Source organism: Solea solea, chromosome 17 (genome assembly GCF_958295425.1).
Source record: "Solea solea chromosome 17, fSolSol10.1, whole genome shotgun sequence".
NCBI lineage: Eukaryota > Metazoa > Chordata > Actinopteri > Pleuronectiformes > Soleidae > Solea > Solea solea.
Window position 1 is genome coordinate 56538 of NC_081150.1, and position 14277 is coordinate 70814.

Consider the following 14277-nt stretch of genomic DNA (forward strand, 5'->3'; position numbering starts at 1 on the left):
TGGTGCCATCCGCATACGGTATTTATAGTAGTTGGGACCACCTGAGGCGGACGGACACGTTCACCAGCCAATCAGGATCGGCGTAATGAGATTGTTGCTTCTGAGGGCTGCAGCAGGGGCGTGCATCCCATAGTGAGATATCGAACGAAATATGAAAGAGAACAACAGCTACACTTTGACAAAGTGTTACCGATGAGGTGATATACTCGTTTTATTTTTCGCAAAAATACAGTTGGTTAAAAGTTCCACATTAACAAAGTGTAAATAAACTTTCAGATATCTTTAACTTCCCAAACAGGTATTTATTTAATCTTATTTATAAAGTATTTAACATGTTTAATTTGCTTTCAATAACATAAATTTAATGAATTCTTTATGTTATAAATGATCAGAAAATCAAAATACCACTAAAATATTACACTGTTAAGGTTGATTTGACATATTTGTTGTTCACAGCATGTCCTCATGTTCATGTCTTCATGCAGGACATGGTTCCCATCATCCTCTCACAAAGCCAGTCCATTTAAATACGACTCCTCCCACACAAACAATGCTAGTCGCTGGGTTGGTTCTGTGTCACTCCTCGTCATCTATCACTCCCTCCTTGTGTTGCAGGAAACGGGTCAAACTTCCAGGTAATGGCAGTTTCTTCAAACGCTTTTGTCCAACCAACTGCAGAATGTTGAGCCTGCAGAGCTGCATGAGGGAGCGCGGTGAAGCTGAGACACGAACAACAAACAAACATCAATCAGGACATCTATATTATTGATTGAAGAAACACATGATCAGCTGGTGATCAGAACACACCTGCCTTTTCTTTGATAGAGCTCCACTCAGAGTAACTGTCCAGGTGTTCCAACAGACGGGAGCACAGTGTCACATGACCCACATAGTCCAATAGGACATCGATGATTGGCCCCGCCCATCGACAGATGCTGGGTGCTGAGATCATCTCACAGAACTATCAATCAATCAATCAATCAATCAATCCATTCATTCATTAATCAACAAATCAATCAATCGTAGAAGGGTTGATCACCTGGACACCTCTCCTCAGCTGGGTATCTCTGTAGAGTGGGTGTTCCCTCTCTGATCGGGTGGGTTTGATTGGTGGATGAGGTTGGTTACCAAAGAGACAGTCAAAGCAGGAGAGGGCGTGGCCTCCATGGTCAAGCAGGTACTTGAACATGGGCAGGTACTTCATGGAGAACATGAAGACAGCCGGGAAGGTGGTAGGGTGGGTGGGGATACAGGCGTTGATGTCGGCTCCATGCTCCACCAGCAGGGTCACAGTCTGGATGCAGCCCTGCCTCGCTGCCAACATCAGTGGCTTGAACATGTCTAGGTTTGGGTCGGCACCAGCTTCCAGCAGCATGCGCACGGCATCCACGTTGTTATTTATGACAGAAAAATAGAGCGCTGTGCTGCGCCGGTCCTCATACAGCCTGGATCGTTCTTCAGACAGCTGAGTGTTCACGTCAAAGCCAGCTTCAATCAGAGCCTCCAACACGTTGTCACGGTTACGTTCAGCTGCCATGTGGAGCGGGCTGATGCCAGTCCGCCAGACTCTGGCTTTACTGGTTACTGGGATTAACATGGACACAATACTGGAGAAAAGAGTCATCACAGAATTTAGAACATATAAGCTTGATCAGGTGTGTCAGGTGTGAAGTGAATGTCGCAGGGAGTTCATAATCTGCGCTGTCAGTGAGAGACTTTCCAGCATTTAATAGATGCTAAGAAATGTTTCAGTGGCCGAATGTTCGGTGCATCTCTAGGTGTTAGTTCACAAAAATTAAAAAATAATAATTACCCATCTCTTTGTTATAATATCAAGAGTTCACTGGCTCAGATAAGCCAACACGCATTGCTCAACAAGTAATTCAAATATCATCCACTCATGCCTACGTGTCACTTCCTGTTTGGGCGGCGATGTGAAGAGGTAAAAGTCCGGTCTTTCCAGGTTTGTTGGCATCTGCGTTTTGTGACAGGAGGAGCGCGACAATTTCTTGGTGTCCGTTTTTAGCAGCTTCGTACAGAGCAGTGGCTCCGTCTGCAGCCTGACTGTTAATGTCTGCACCTGCAGACAACAGTCAAGGGATCACAGGTCAGGAGTGTGGTGGACATTTAAAAAAGCTGTAATCACTTAACCCCAACTCTGAAATGAATGTTGTTGTTTTTCTTAATCGACACCATTTGAAAGCATTTTTTTAGATTCTTATTACTCTGATTGTTAGACATGTACGTTTAGAACAAAATGAAAAAGGAGACAAGTGTCAGCGCAGCCTGCAAATGCAGCATCTGAAGGAGGCAAGGCCTCAACTGTGGAGGTCAGCAGTTCAGAGAAGTAACAAAGCAATCAAAGATGATATTCAGTGACTCACAGTGAGCTGTAAAACCATGAGACCAGTGATTTTACCGTGTTTCAGGAGGAAGCGTAGAGTGGCAATCCGCCCGGTTTGAGCTGCAGTGAATATTGGTGAGATGCCATAAATGTTGGTGATGTTGTGTTTGGCTCCAGCTTTCAAAAGCATCTCACAGATCTCAACGTTGTTTGAAACCACTGCTTGTTGCAGTGCAGTCCATCCCAGAATACAACGAGCATTCACTGCTGCGCCGTGGTTAAGCAACATGGCCACGGCCGCAGCACTGTTCATCTCACACGCTGCAGAGGAAAAAAAACATCAGCAACAACCAAACACCAGCAACAACCAAACGCCAACAACAACCAAACATCAGCAACAACCAAACACCAGCAACAACCAAACACCAGCAACAACCAAACGCCAACAACAACCAAACACCAGCAACAACCAAACACCAACAACAACCAAACATCAGCAACAACCAAACACCAGCAACAACCAAACACCAACAACAACCAAACATCAGCAACATCCAAACAACAACAACAACAACCACACATTAGCAACAACCAAACACCAACAACAAACAAACATCAGCAACAACCAAACATGAACCAAAGTGAATCGTTAAACTCAGTGGAAAGTTTTTACTCTTTTATGCCTTTTCAAAGGAAATCCTGTGTTTTTTTGTCTTAACTGATTGATTGATTGATTGATTGATTGACTTGGTTAACATATGTTCAGTTTTACCTTTAAACAGTGGAGTCTCTTTGTCATTGTTGGCGATGTCAGGATCAGCTCCATTTTCCAGCAGCACTTGAACACATCGTAGCTCCACTTTGCTGACAGCGACCAGCAGTGCTGACTCGCCATTTTCTGTCTGCTTGTTGACCATCCCCGGCTGAGCTGAGCATGGACACATGGACACATGGACACATGGACACATGGACACATTGTCCATGCTCAGCTCAGCCAACATCCTAACACAGAAACACAACTATCAACTGACAGCTGTGTTTCTGTGTTAGGACGTTGGTACCTCACTGAAGGACACTCAGACAGCTGTACGTACCTGACAGAATGACAGACAGACAGCTGTGTTGGCCATACCACGCCGCCTGGTGGAGGGCGAGCCAGTCGGGTTTATTGGACAGCATCAGGTTTGCTCCTGGACTCATTAGTAGTGACTTCACTCTGCTCACATCTCCAACACGGATGGCTTTGAACAGAGGCTCCTCCTCCCTGCAGGGATGACACATCACACATCTGTCCTCATCTGTCCTCATCTGTCCTGACCTGAAGGTACAGGTGATTAAAGGGAACTCACTCTTCAGGTGCTGGAGTGATGTAAACTAGAGTTCCATCTGCTCGTCGATATGCCATCATTTTCTTCCCAGAGCCGGTCATGAAGCAGCTGACTGTCCCATCAAATGTCTCCCTGCCACAACGTCACCAAGACAACAACCAATCAGAGCACACAATGACAGGTGTGACATCATCAACGGGGGACGTTGACGTTTGTCTGTCCATCATCACCCAAAGGAAAGTGGGTGCATTAGGACGTAGTTGTGTAACACTGTGTTGCACACACAACTTCACAAGAGAGGACAACACACATCTACACAACACACAACTTCACAAGAGAGGACAACCCACATCTACACAACTGCACAACTACACAAGAGAGGACAACACACATCTACACATTTAAACAACTACACAACACAACACACACAAACTATTCAAACATCACTTTAAATATTTCTGCTGCAAGGAATTGTGGGAAATCAATATCAACTGTGTGTTTGTGTGCATGAGAGAGAGACATACACATCTGGTGGTTTTGCACTCGGAGGGTTTGGAGAACTGTAGGAAACCATTGTCTGGACTGGAGGATCATGGGAGCTAAGTCTGGACACAGACACACTGGATGCAACACTGTTGTTGGTTGTGTTGCCGTTGCTATGACGTGTGTCACTCAGACTGCGCTCGATGGCGAGCTGCAGCAGTTGGTCATCATTCATGTCACTGTAGAGAGAATAATCATCAACGTCGCCGGGGTCTGCCGCCATGATGGAGGACGACCTGAAGAAAAACAAACAAAAGACAACAAAAGAGGCGGGGCCAAACATGAGCTGTCACTCCCGAGTAAAGTGACAGAACAAGATGAAGTGGTGATGAATAAAAGTGGAGACACATTTTGAAAGGAAGTAAATCTGAGACACTTTAGAGTCAAACAGGAAGTAAATCTGAGACACTTTAGAGTCAAACAGGAAGTAAATCTGAAACACTTTAAAGTCAAACAGGAAGTAAATCTGAGACACTTTGGAGTCAAACGGGAAGTAAATCTGAGACACTTTAAAGTCAAACAGGAAGTAAATCTGAGACACTTTAAAGTCAAACAGGAAGTAAATCTGAAACACTTTAAAGTCAAACAGGAAGTAAATCTGAGACACTTTGTAGTCAAACGGGAAGTAAATCTGAGACACTTTAAAGTCAAACAGGAAGTAAATCTGAGACACTTTGGAGTCAAACGGGAAGTAAATCTGAGACACTTTGGAGTCAAACGGGAAGTAAATCTGAGACACTTTAAAGTCAAACAGGAAGTAAATCTGAGACACTTTAGAGTCAAACAGGAAGTAAATCTGAGATGAGTCGATTAATGGAACTGTGGGGAATAGATTATGGTTGTGTTTGTGTCGGATGCAGAGAAGCAGAACGGGACGGGGAAGTGTTTGGCAGGTGGCGTGTATGCGTGTGGCGTGTGTATGTGCGCGCAAACTGCCCTCACACTTTAAAGTCAAACAGGAAGTAAATCTGTACAGTAGACAGAAAAAAACAATAACCAGATCAAATAAGTGAAAGATTAAAGATTTTAAAACTTCTTGTTGTTTTATTTGAATGAGAACAAACTGGTGTCACAAGGTTTTGATGATTGTAAATTTGGAACTCCGTCTGTGATCTTAATCCACTCACTCACACACTCATACAAAAAACAGCAAACACATGATAAACACAAGTGAACGGATAAGTAAACAACAACAAACAAACAAACAAACAAACTTACCCGTCTGTTCTGTGTGTGTGTGTGTGTGTGTGTGTGTGTGTGTATTTTTAGCACATCCAGCAGCTGACTCCTCAACACTCAAATGTCACAGACACATGAACTTTCTTTCAAAATAAAAGTCCTAATGTTTAAGACTGCTTCACACCTGTCACTTTAGGGTCTCCACTTAACCTAACCCTAATCCTAATCCTAATCCACACATGTGAGATAATCATGACCTCAGATGTTCAGGATTAGGATTAGACTAACCTCACCAAAGTCTAAACATGACATACAACCTTGTTTGATTGTTGATCATCTAAACATTTAAAAATGTTTCTAAAGAAGAGAAAAGTGATGACAGTGTGCGCGTGCACACCACAGGTTTTTTTACAGTGTAAAAATGGGACTTTCATTTATCTTGGTTCCGCTTCCGTTCTGTGACGTCACGTTTGATTGGCGAAGCCGCTCGTCGATGTGATTATGGATTATTGAACTTCACGAGTATTTTAGACGCTACTGAAGAGCAGATCATATCGATCACTGACGCCATTTTAATGACGGAATCATTTTTGAACCAATGAAGGTTTATTTGTGACGTGGTGAATAAACATATCATCTATAGATTTCCTCTGCAGCGGATCCGCATCAGTGTGTTCGTCAGTGACAGGGGTCCGTGTAGGACTCGGTTCTGGTCGCGCTGCTGCAGAATGAATGGGAACAGTGTGATGTTCGGGCTGGAGGAGCTGCAGGACCTGGTTTTTATAGAAAGACCGATCCGCCGCAGCCTCAAGGTATTTACACACACACACACACACACACACACTTCCACACGTCATACGTGTGTACTGTACATATGATCATGAAGATGATGAGTCAGTGTGAGGAAGAGGAACAGCCTCCACACAGAAGAGGGAGACCCGAGATCTGCGCAGCATGACGCAGTTTCTGTGTGTGTGTGTGCGCGTGTGTGTGTGTGTGTGGTACATAAATCTGGTCACACACTCACGTTATTATAAAATTCTGCCATGTTACAGTGAAAACATGTTTATGGTTTGTGATGTGTGTGTGTGTGTGTGTGTGTGTGTGTGTGTCAGACAGCTGAAGAGATCGATCAGCTCACTGTGGATGAAGATCTTAACGACATAGAACGAGCTGTTTACTTGCTCAGGTGAGTCCTCCATCTTGTTTAAATACACACACACACACACACACACACAGAAATTCTTCTGACTGAGCCTTTAATTTCAGTGTAGGTCAGGAGGTTCAGAGAGTGAGTGTCATCACTAACCTGCCAAGTCTGGTCCGCCACAATCCAGCTGAGACCTTTCGTCGGGTCGTACCCAAAGTGCGGGTGTGTACCATCATTGTGTGTGTGCGTGTGTGTGGGTGTGTGTGTGGTACAATTGTAACAACAGTGTCTATGTGACTCAGGACGTCCTGAACGGATCTGGCTCAGAAATCCATTTGTCAGCTGCAGCCTCGTTTTTAACTATTCTACAGGACGACATCATCCTGATCCACACACACACTTACTGCATCCTGAAGACTGTTCTGATGCACCTGAACCACAGGGACACAGGTAACACACACACACACACACACACACACACCTGAACCACAGACACACACTAACTGTAACTGTGTTGTCCTCAGTGGTGGGCGGGGCCTGGTTGGAGACGCTCCTGTCTGCAGTCAGCTCTTTACCAAAGGAGACAATCAAACAGGAGGTAGAGAGATGAATATTGTGATGAGATATTTGTATTGATTGATTTATTGATGAGTCGAGGACTCACCTGTGTATGTGTGTGTGTGCGTGCGTGTGTGTGCAGGTGCTGAATCCTCTCCTCCTTCAGCCTCAGGCGTCTCTCTCTCTTCACTCCCGTCTGACCAACTGTCGTATTTTAGGAAAAGTCGCCTCGAAGTTTGATTCCCACACGTGAGCTGCGTTCCTATTGATTACTGATCAGCTAACTCCTGATCTGTGGTCGCCTTGGTAACACAGCTGTGTTTCTATGTCAGAGTGAAGATGGAGCTTCTGCCAGTGGCTCAGTCTCTGTGTCAGGATGTAGAGGCCGAGGTGCGAGTGTGTATGTGCGCTCAGCTGGAAAGCATCGCCCGAGCGACTGGGTAAACACACGTCAAGTAAACAAAAACAAAGAGAAATCAAATGAAAACAAACGTCTCGTCCGTACTTTCAGAGTGGACGAGACCAAGACACACGTGCTGCCTGAACTCACGGAGCTCGCTGCAGACGAGGACGGCAGTGTGCGGCTCGTTGCGTTTGACACCATCATTAACCTGATCGACATGATTGACACCGGTGAGTGATCACATGATGGATAAGTGGAGCTGTGAGATGTGTGCACACTTTCACCCCGCCCCCTTCTCTCTCAGATGACCGCCTCCATGTCGTAGTCCCTCTGGTGATGGCAGTGTGTGAGGCGTCGTCACAGGGTGATGACACAGTCTTAACATCTTTGTCTTTCCAGTTTGGGAAGCTCTGCAGTGGACTGGCAGGTGAGGTGTCGGTCACATGATTGTGTTAACGTTTGTGTCCTGATGTGTTTGTGATGACGTGTCTGAGGACTTGCTGTTTTTCAGGCTCTCTGTCAGATGAGCAGAAGTTTTCCATGCTGCAGACCTTCAAAGTTCTGTGTGTCGCAGGTCTTCAGACTGACAGAAACTTAACAAATGATGTAAATGAGTCAAAGCTAATTCGCTGCAACTGCTGTTACAATTTACCGGTAAGTTTCCACCAACTCAGCAGAGTTGATTTGATTTCAGTCTTTCCTGACTCCCTCTCCCTCTCCCTCTCTCTCTCTCTCTCTCTCTCTGTAGGCCATGGTGCTGTTTTGTGAATCTGCTCCCTTCCTGTCAGAACTGTACACAACCTTCTCCACTCTCTGTTGTGACCCAGAGTTCAGCGTCCGTCAAAGTGCTGCAGCAAACTTTCACCAGGTCAGATCATGTGTTTTAAATCTAATCTGATCATCAGTAACTGCTCAACGGTTTCTCATTGAGAAATTCAGACACAGCCTTTAAGAGACAGAAGAACGCAGCTGTTTTTCTGATGAGGTCATGTGGTGTGGTCCTCGTCTTACAGGTGGTAAAGCTGCTCCGCTCAAATGTTCATCTTTTCCACAAAGAGCTTGTGGTTCTGCTACAGGATGACGTTCTGGAGGTGAGTTCATGATTGTTGTGTTGTGTTACTTTATTTGTGAAGAGTCTGACATAACAGGATCCAGCACTTCATCCCTGGCTAACAGTATAGACTTCATCACTGACCTCAACTCATCAGTCCTCTATCAGATCCTGCCTGTCAGTCCTCTAACAGATCCTGACTGTCAGTCCTCTAACAGATCCTGACTATCAGTCCTCTAACAGATCCTGACTGTCAGTCCTCTAACAGATCCTGCCTGTCAGTCCTCTAACAGATCCTCACTGTCAGTCCTCTAACAGATCCTCACTGTCAGTCCTCTAACAGATCTTCACTGTCAGTCCTCTAACAGATCTTCAATGTCAGTCCTCTAACACGTCTTCAATGTCAATCCTCTAACAGATCCTCACTGTCGGTCCTCTAACAGATCTTCAATGTCAATCCTCTAACAGATCCTCACTGTCAGTCCTCTAACAGATCCTCACTGTCAGTCCTCTAACAGATCTTCAATGTCAATCCTCTAACAGATCCTCACTGTCAGTCCTCTAACAGATCCTCACTGTCAGTCCTCTAACAGATCTTCAATGTCAATCCTCTAACAGATCCTCACTGTCAGTCCTCTAACAGATCTTCACTGTCAGTCCTCTAACAGATCTTCAATGTCAATCCTCTAACAGATCCTCACTGTCAGTCCTCTAACAGATCTTCACTGTCAGTCCTCTAACAGATCTTCAATGTCAGTCCTCTAACAGATCCTCACTGTCAGTCCTCTAACAGATCCTCACTGTCAGTCCTCTAACAGATCTTCAATGTCAATCCTCTAACAGATCCTCACTGTCAGTCCTCTAACAGATCTTCACTGTCAGTCTTCTAACAGATCCTCACTGTCAGTCCTCTAACAGATCTTCACTGTTAGTCCCCAACCACACGTCATCAAAACATGTAACAAATGGAAGGAACATGTTTCAAGACGAGTAGTACAATCATTTTTAGACCATCCATTAATCTTGTGCCGCTTTATCCTCCACATGAGGGTTACTGCCAATCTCAGCTGACATAGGGCGAGAGGCAGGGTCACACCCTAAAAGGCGGGGTCACACCCTGGACAGGTCGCCAGTTTATCACAGGGACACATAGAGATAAAAACCCTAATGTAGAGGGTCATGTGACATGTGAACTCGATACAGAAAGACCTGGGTCTTCTTTCTGCAAAAGCCAAGAGTGCTAACCACTACACCAACTGTGTTGCCCACTTTTAGACCAGTTCCTGGAAAAAATAGCAACAATGAGGGTGAAAATAAAACAAGCCTTAACCTTATATTTGACCTTTCAGCTCCCTTAGCAAAGTTAAAGACACCAAGTAGAAAAGTGAAGGAGTCTATTAAACCTTGTTAACCTGGTTCTCTTCATGGAACAGCCCTCAGATGATGTTTGATCTCGCTCTTCTCTTGTCACTGTTGAGGTTCTGGACGCTCTGATGACTCACTTGGAGGAAACACTGGAGGCCGTTCTGTCCAGAGAAGACAACAACAAGGTGAGATAACAAGCTTAGCTTTTCCTTTACCTTCCAGTTCCCTCTCTGATCTTGGTTTCACGTGTTCTTTGTCAGTTCTCTGAGCTGCTGTCAGCTCTGCTAGCAGCCGAACACAAGGTTGGAGGTTCTCTGCGTTGGCGGCTCCATGAGAAGCTGCTGCAGCGTTACAGCTGCCTCGCTCGACTGCTGCCCGGAGAAGTGCTGCACCAGAACTTTTCTGCTCGAATCTTTATCATCCTCACCTCCAACGTTCGCATCACGTGATACCACAAACAGCACAAACATGTGACGCCACAAACTACATAAAAAACATGAAACTGGTGAACACTCGTCTCATTGTCATTGTTACAGAAGGTGTTGCCTGTTCAGAAGGAGGCGGCTCGGACATTCTGCACTTTCCTTCGCTACAATCGCAAACAGGAGCAGCGCCAGGAAATGATCCATCGATTGATTAAAGGTTAGACTCACATGATCCTGAGAATGACAGGGAACCTCAGTCATGTATGGCATTTATTCAGATAAATCAAACAACATGTTAGTGGAACATGATGAAAATCTGCACCACACTAGTGACCTGCAGTAAAATGATATGTGAGAACACACCTTTAAACACAAGAACACACCAGTAAACACAAGAACACACCAGTAAACATGAGAACACACCGAGTAAACACAAGAACACACCTTTAAACACAAAAACACACCACGAGAACACACCAGTAGGATTGGCTCCAGCGCCCCCTGCAGCCCTCATGGGGAGGGTAAAATTGATAAAGTAGAAAATGGATGGAGAACATGACAGGTAATAGTAGTAAACACCAGAACCTGTCATGTGGAAACGTGGTAGAACATTTTGGACAAAGATAAAACCATGACACATATTATAACCTCTTCCTGGATGTGACGCAACTCACTCTGGTTCATTGTGTTCCTCAGATCTGGCTCAAGGTCGCAGCTACTGGAGCCGTCTTAGGTTTCTTGACGTTTGTGAAACAGCCACTGAGATTTTCTCCAAAAAATTCTTCAACAAACACTTCCTGGTTCCTGCATTGGAGCTGGTCCATGACCCGGTTGCCAACGTCAGGTATTTCTGTCAGAGTTCTGTTCAGTGAGACAGCTTCATGTACCTGCCAATCATGAAATACCTGTCTGTCTATTCACACATCCGCCAGGTACAAGCTGTGCCAGTTGTTGCCACGGTTACGTTCATCGCTTCGCCTCCCGACAGATAGACAACTGCTGCAGCAGCTGGACTTCTGCGTTCAGAAACTTCTCTGCAGAGAGAAAGACAAAGATGTGGTGGCGACCATCCGCAAGGTAACACCTGAGACCTCCTGAGACCTGAGACCTGAGACCACATCACCTTAGATTAGACTATAAACAGTATGAACGAGTAATGTTTTAGAGGAGGTGTGGGATGGATTAACTGTGTTCATCACTTATTTCAGACAGTGTTGGAATTAGACAAACTGGACCTCACAGAGCCGGTAGGTATTTTGATAACCAGGTTAAACTAGTCAAATGTTATCTGTCTATAATCTGTGGTTTATAATCTATGATCTGTGGTCAGTGTCATAGGAGGCAGGAGAAGGACTTCCTGGATGAGAAGAAGGAGAAGGAGGAGCTTTTGCTGCTAGAGATGGTGAGTGTGAACGTGATGCTTCTGAATCATCAGAATCGTAAGTGAAACTGCGTTTCCTCCGTGATCAGGAACAGCTGGAACATCAGAGTGGTGGGAGGAACCCTGAGAAGCATGCGGAGAGGAAATGTGAGTCCATCACTTTGCTTTTTGTTGTGATGTGTGCAGATGTGACAGTCATCAGTAAAGATGTGTGTTTGACAGGGAAGGATGGTAAGACCCGTCTGTCTGCAGTCAAGTCCACATCTGTGTCCGTGTCCTCTTCAGGAGCCGGTGAGTCAAACATCCCTGAAGGTCAGTGAGAAAGAGCGTTGGAGCAGTTGACACAGTGATGTCTCTTCTTACAGGAAACGAGATGAGAAAAGCAAAACTGACACGGAGTCGATCGCTCAGCAGTCAGTCCACATCCAAACCCACCAACGCAGAAAGAGCCATGTGAGTGAGTGATGTCACTGTGTCAGGGTTCAGACTATGGTCTTTGGTAAACTTTTTTCCTCGAATGTGAGTCTGGTGCTGTTTCTAGATCAGAGATGGAATCTAAAGGTGGTTTATGAGTTACTGACTGTGCTGTGAGCGCCCCCTGCAGCTGAGAACCAGACTGAGCCCCAGAGACTGACTCTCAGTAAAATCATGACTGCCAGTGGAGACACAAGGAACAGAGAACATAAACATACAGAGAACATACTGAGAACATACAGTGAAAATGAGAACATACAGAGAACATATAGAGAACATGAGAACATACAGAGAACATGAGAACATAAATGAGAACATACTGAGAACATGAGAACATACACATACTGAGAACATACAGCGAACATGTATGTTCGCTGTATGTTTCTGTATGAGAACATACAGAAAACTTACAGAACATACTGAGAACATAGAACATGAGAACATACATTATAACATACAGAGAAGCATACTGAGAACATACAGAGAACACGAGAACATATAGAACACATACAGAGAACATGAGAACACACAGAGAACATGAGAACATACTGAGAACACACTAAGAACACAAGAACATACTAAGAACATGAGAACATACAGAGAACATACTGATAACATGCATGAGAACATACAGAGAACATGAGAACATACTAAGAACACAAGAACATACTAAGAACATGAGAACATACTGAGAACATAGAACATGAGACCATACAGAGAACATGAGCACATACTAAGAACACGAGAACAGACTAAGAACATGAGAACATAGAACAAAGAACATACAGAGAACATACATGAGAACATAACATACAAGAGAACATACAGAGAACATGAGAACATACAGAGAACATGAGACCATACAGAGATCATACTGAAAACATGAGAACATACTAAGAACATGAGAACATACTGAGAACATAGAACATACTGAGAAAATACAGAGAACATGAGAACATACAGACAACATGAGAACTTACTAAGAACATACTGAGAACATAGAACATGAGACCATACAGAGAACATGATAACATACAGACAACATGAGAACATACGCTGCGTAACAACAACCATGTGCTTGATGTTGTTTCAGGAAGATCAAAGAGTTCAGCAGTTCATCTGGATCAGTTCTGAACGGTACGTCTGTGCTACTCAGCAAAACCTGTGAAACATCTTCACACTCACTGTTTCATCACCTACGGTGTTTTATAGATGACTCCTTAAGGACCGCCCACTTCACTCTGACATCACAGTCGACCACGTCCATGCCCTTCCTGATCTGCAGCAACACCAGCAGCCTCCTGGAAAACAGAACCAGCTCCAAAGACCATGGAAGCTGTAAGACAGACCGCAGAACAAATGTGCTGGACCATAGAACTGGTTTAGTAGACCACAGAACCAGTACTTTGGACCACAGGACCACTGCCTTGGACTACAGGACCAGAACCTTGGACCAACGCAGCAGAACAATGGAGCGTGGCTGTGGTGTTAAAGACAGTCAGTCTAGGAAACTGTCGGTGTGAGTTCTATCTGTCAAACCTGGTTTTAACTGGGTCAGGGTCTAAATCCTGGTCCTGGGGACACTCATGTTTCCCTGATTCAGAGGGAGGGTCCCCAGGACCTGGATTGAGCCCACAGCGCACCCTTTAGTCCTTGTTTACATAGAGTATGTGTGTTAGCTGAAACCCAGATTAGCTTCTTTTAGCTTTAACACAATTCTTTTTCTTCTTTCAGACACAGGAAGTCAAAGTCTTTCTGCGTCCAGTCGGGACAAGAGTGAAGATGATGTCATTATTAGCCAATCAGCAGCAAGGAGGCAGTTTTGGGACATTACCCAGAATGCAACAGGACTTACACAGACTATTTGTATTTATGGAGCATGGTGTGTTCTGATTGGTTCAGTAAAATCCACACTTTCAAACTGTTGCTGTGTTCTTATTGGCCGCTGTGATTGGTCAGGCTGTCGCCTTTTTCCCAGCATGCACTGCTGCTGCTGTCAGTCGATGGGGATTACCCACCACTGTCCAGCAGAGGGCGCCATTGTTGACTTGATACAGTGTAAATATGTGATGACAC

General features: G+C 44.8%; 2 protein-coding genes across 5 annotated transcripts; one reads left to right on the plus strand and one right to left on the minus strand.

The window, feature by feature from the left end:
- Window positions 1-180: 180 nt before the first annotated feature.
- Window positions 181-6724, minus strand: LOC131443290 (ankyrin repeat and SOCS box protein 2-like). 3 transcript variants are annotated; one of them, XM_058612777.1, is made up of 10 exons: window positions 6704-6724; window positions 4197-4451; window positions 3694-3804; window positions 3439-3608; window positions 3117-3272; window positions 2420-2665; window positions 1909-2080; window positions 1040-1607; window positions 808-961; window positions 181-719 (listed from the first exon to the last, which is right to left on the minus strand). In XM_058612777.1, exons 2-10 carry the CDS (start codon window positions 4436-4438, stop codon window positions 577-579), a joined length of 1962 nt encoding a protein of 653 aa, XP_058468760.1. In that variant the 5' UTR covers window positions 4439-4451; window positions 6704-6724; the 3' UTR covers window positions 181-576. The 3 variants fall into 3 exon arrangements, with proteins under 3 accessions (XP_058468760.1, XP_058468761.1, XP_058468759.1); XM_058612778.1 differs by lacking the exon at window positions 6704-6724 and adding an exon at window positions 5434-5482 and having other exon boundaries at window positions 812-961; XM_058612776.1 differs by lacking the exon at window positions 6704-6724 and adding an exon at window positions 5434-5481.
- Window positions 5840-14123, plus strand: ppp4r4 (protein phosphatase 4, regulatory subunit 4). 2 transcript variants are annotated; one of them, XM_058612771.1, is made up of 25 exons: window positions 5840-6206; window positions 6510-6583; window positions 6664-6766; window positions 6847-6994; window positions 7069-7142; window positions 7245-7351; window positions 7435-7542; window positions 7614-7735; window positions 7810-7932; window positions 8017-8159; window positions 8254-8373; window positions 8519-8596; window positions 10035-10106; window positions 10182-10355; window positions 10458-10563; window positions 11043-11190; window positions 11279-11423; window positions 11555-11593; window positions 11677-11748; window positions 11817-11874; window positions 11935-12018; window positions 12093-12180; window positions 13295-13338; window positions 13414-13720; window positions 13936-14123. In XM_058612771.1, the coding sequence occupies exons 1-25, from the start codon at window positions 6123-6125 to the stop codon at window positions 13979-13981; spliced, it is 2667 nt and encodes an 888-aa protein (XP_058468754.1). In that variant the 5' UTR covers window positions 5840-6122; the 3' UTR covers window positions 13982-14123. The 2 variants fall into 2 exon arrangements, with proteins under 2 accessions (XP_058468754.1, XP_058468755.1); XM_058612772.1 differs by having other exon boundaries at window positions 11950-12018.
- Window positions 14124-14277: the final 154 nt, after the last annotated feature.

Bases quoted from the DNA above. Each gene is read 5' to 3' on its own strand.
- LOC131443290 (XM_058612777.1), bottom strand. From the start codon at position 4,438: ATGGCGGCAGACCCCGGCGACGTTGATGATTATTCTCTCTACAGTGAC. The intron at 1,608-1,908 runs GTAGGCATGAGT...TCTTTTCTCCAG, and splicing joins GCCCAAACAGGAAGTGACAC to TATTGTGTCCATGTTAATCC. The intron at 962-1,039 runs GTGATCAACCCT...ATTGATTGATAG, and splicing joins AGCTGAGGAGAGGTGTCCAG to TTCTGTGAGATGATCTCAGC.
- ppp4r4 (XM_058612771.1), top strand. From the start codon at position 6,123: ATGAATGGGAACAGTGTGATGTTCGGGCTGGAGGAGCTGCAGGACCTG. The intron at 10,356-10,457 runs GTTCGCATCACG...TCATTGTTACAG, and splicing joins TTATCATCCTCACCTCCAAC to AAGGTGTTGCCTGTTCAGAA. The intron at 12,019-12,092 runs GTGAGTCAAACA...CTCTTCTTACAG, and splicing joins CGTGTCCTCTTCAGGAGCCG to GAAACGAGATGAGAAAAGCA.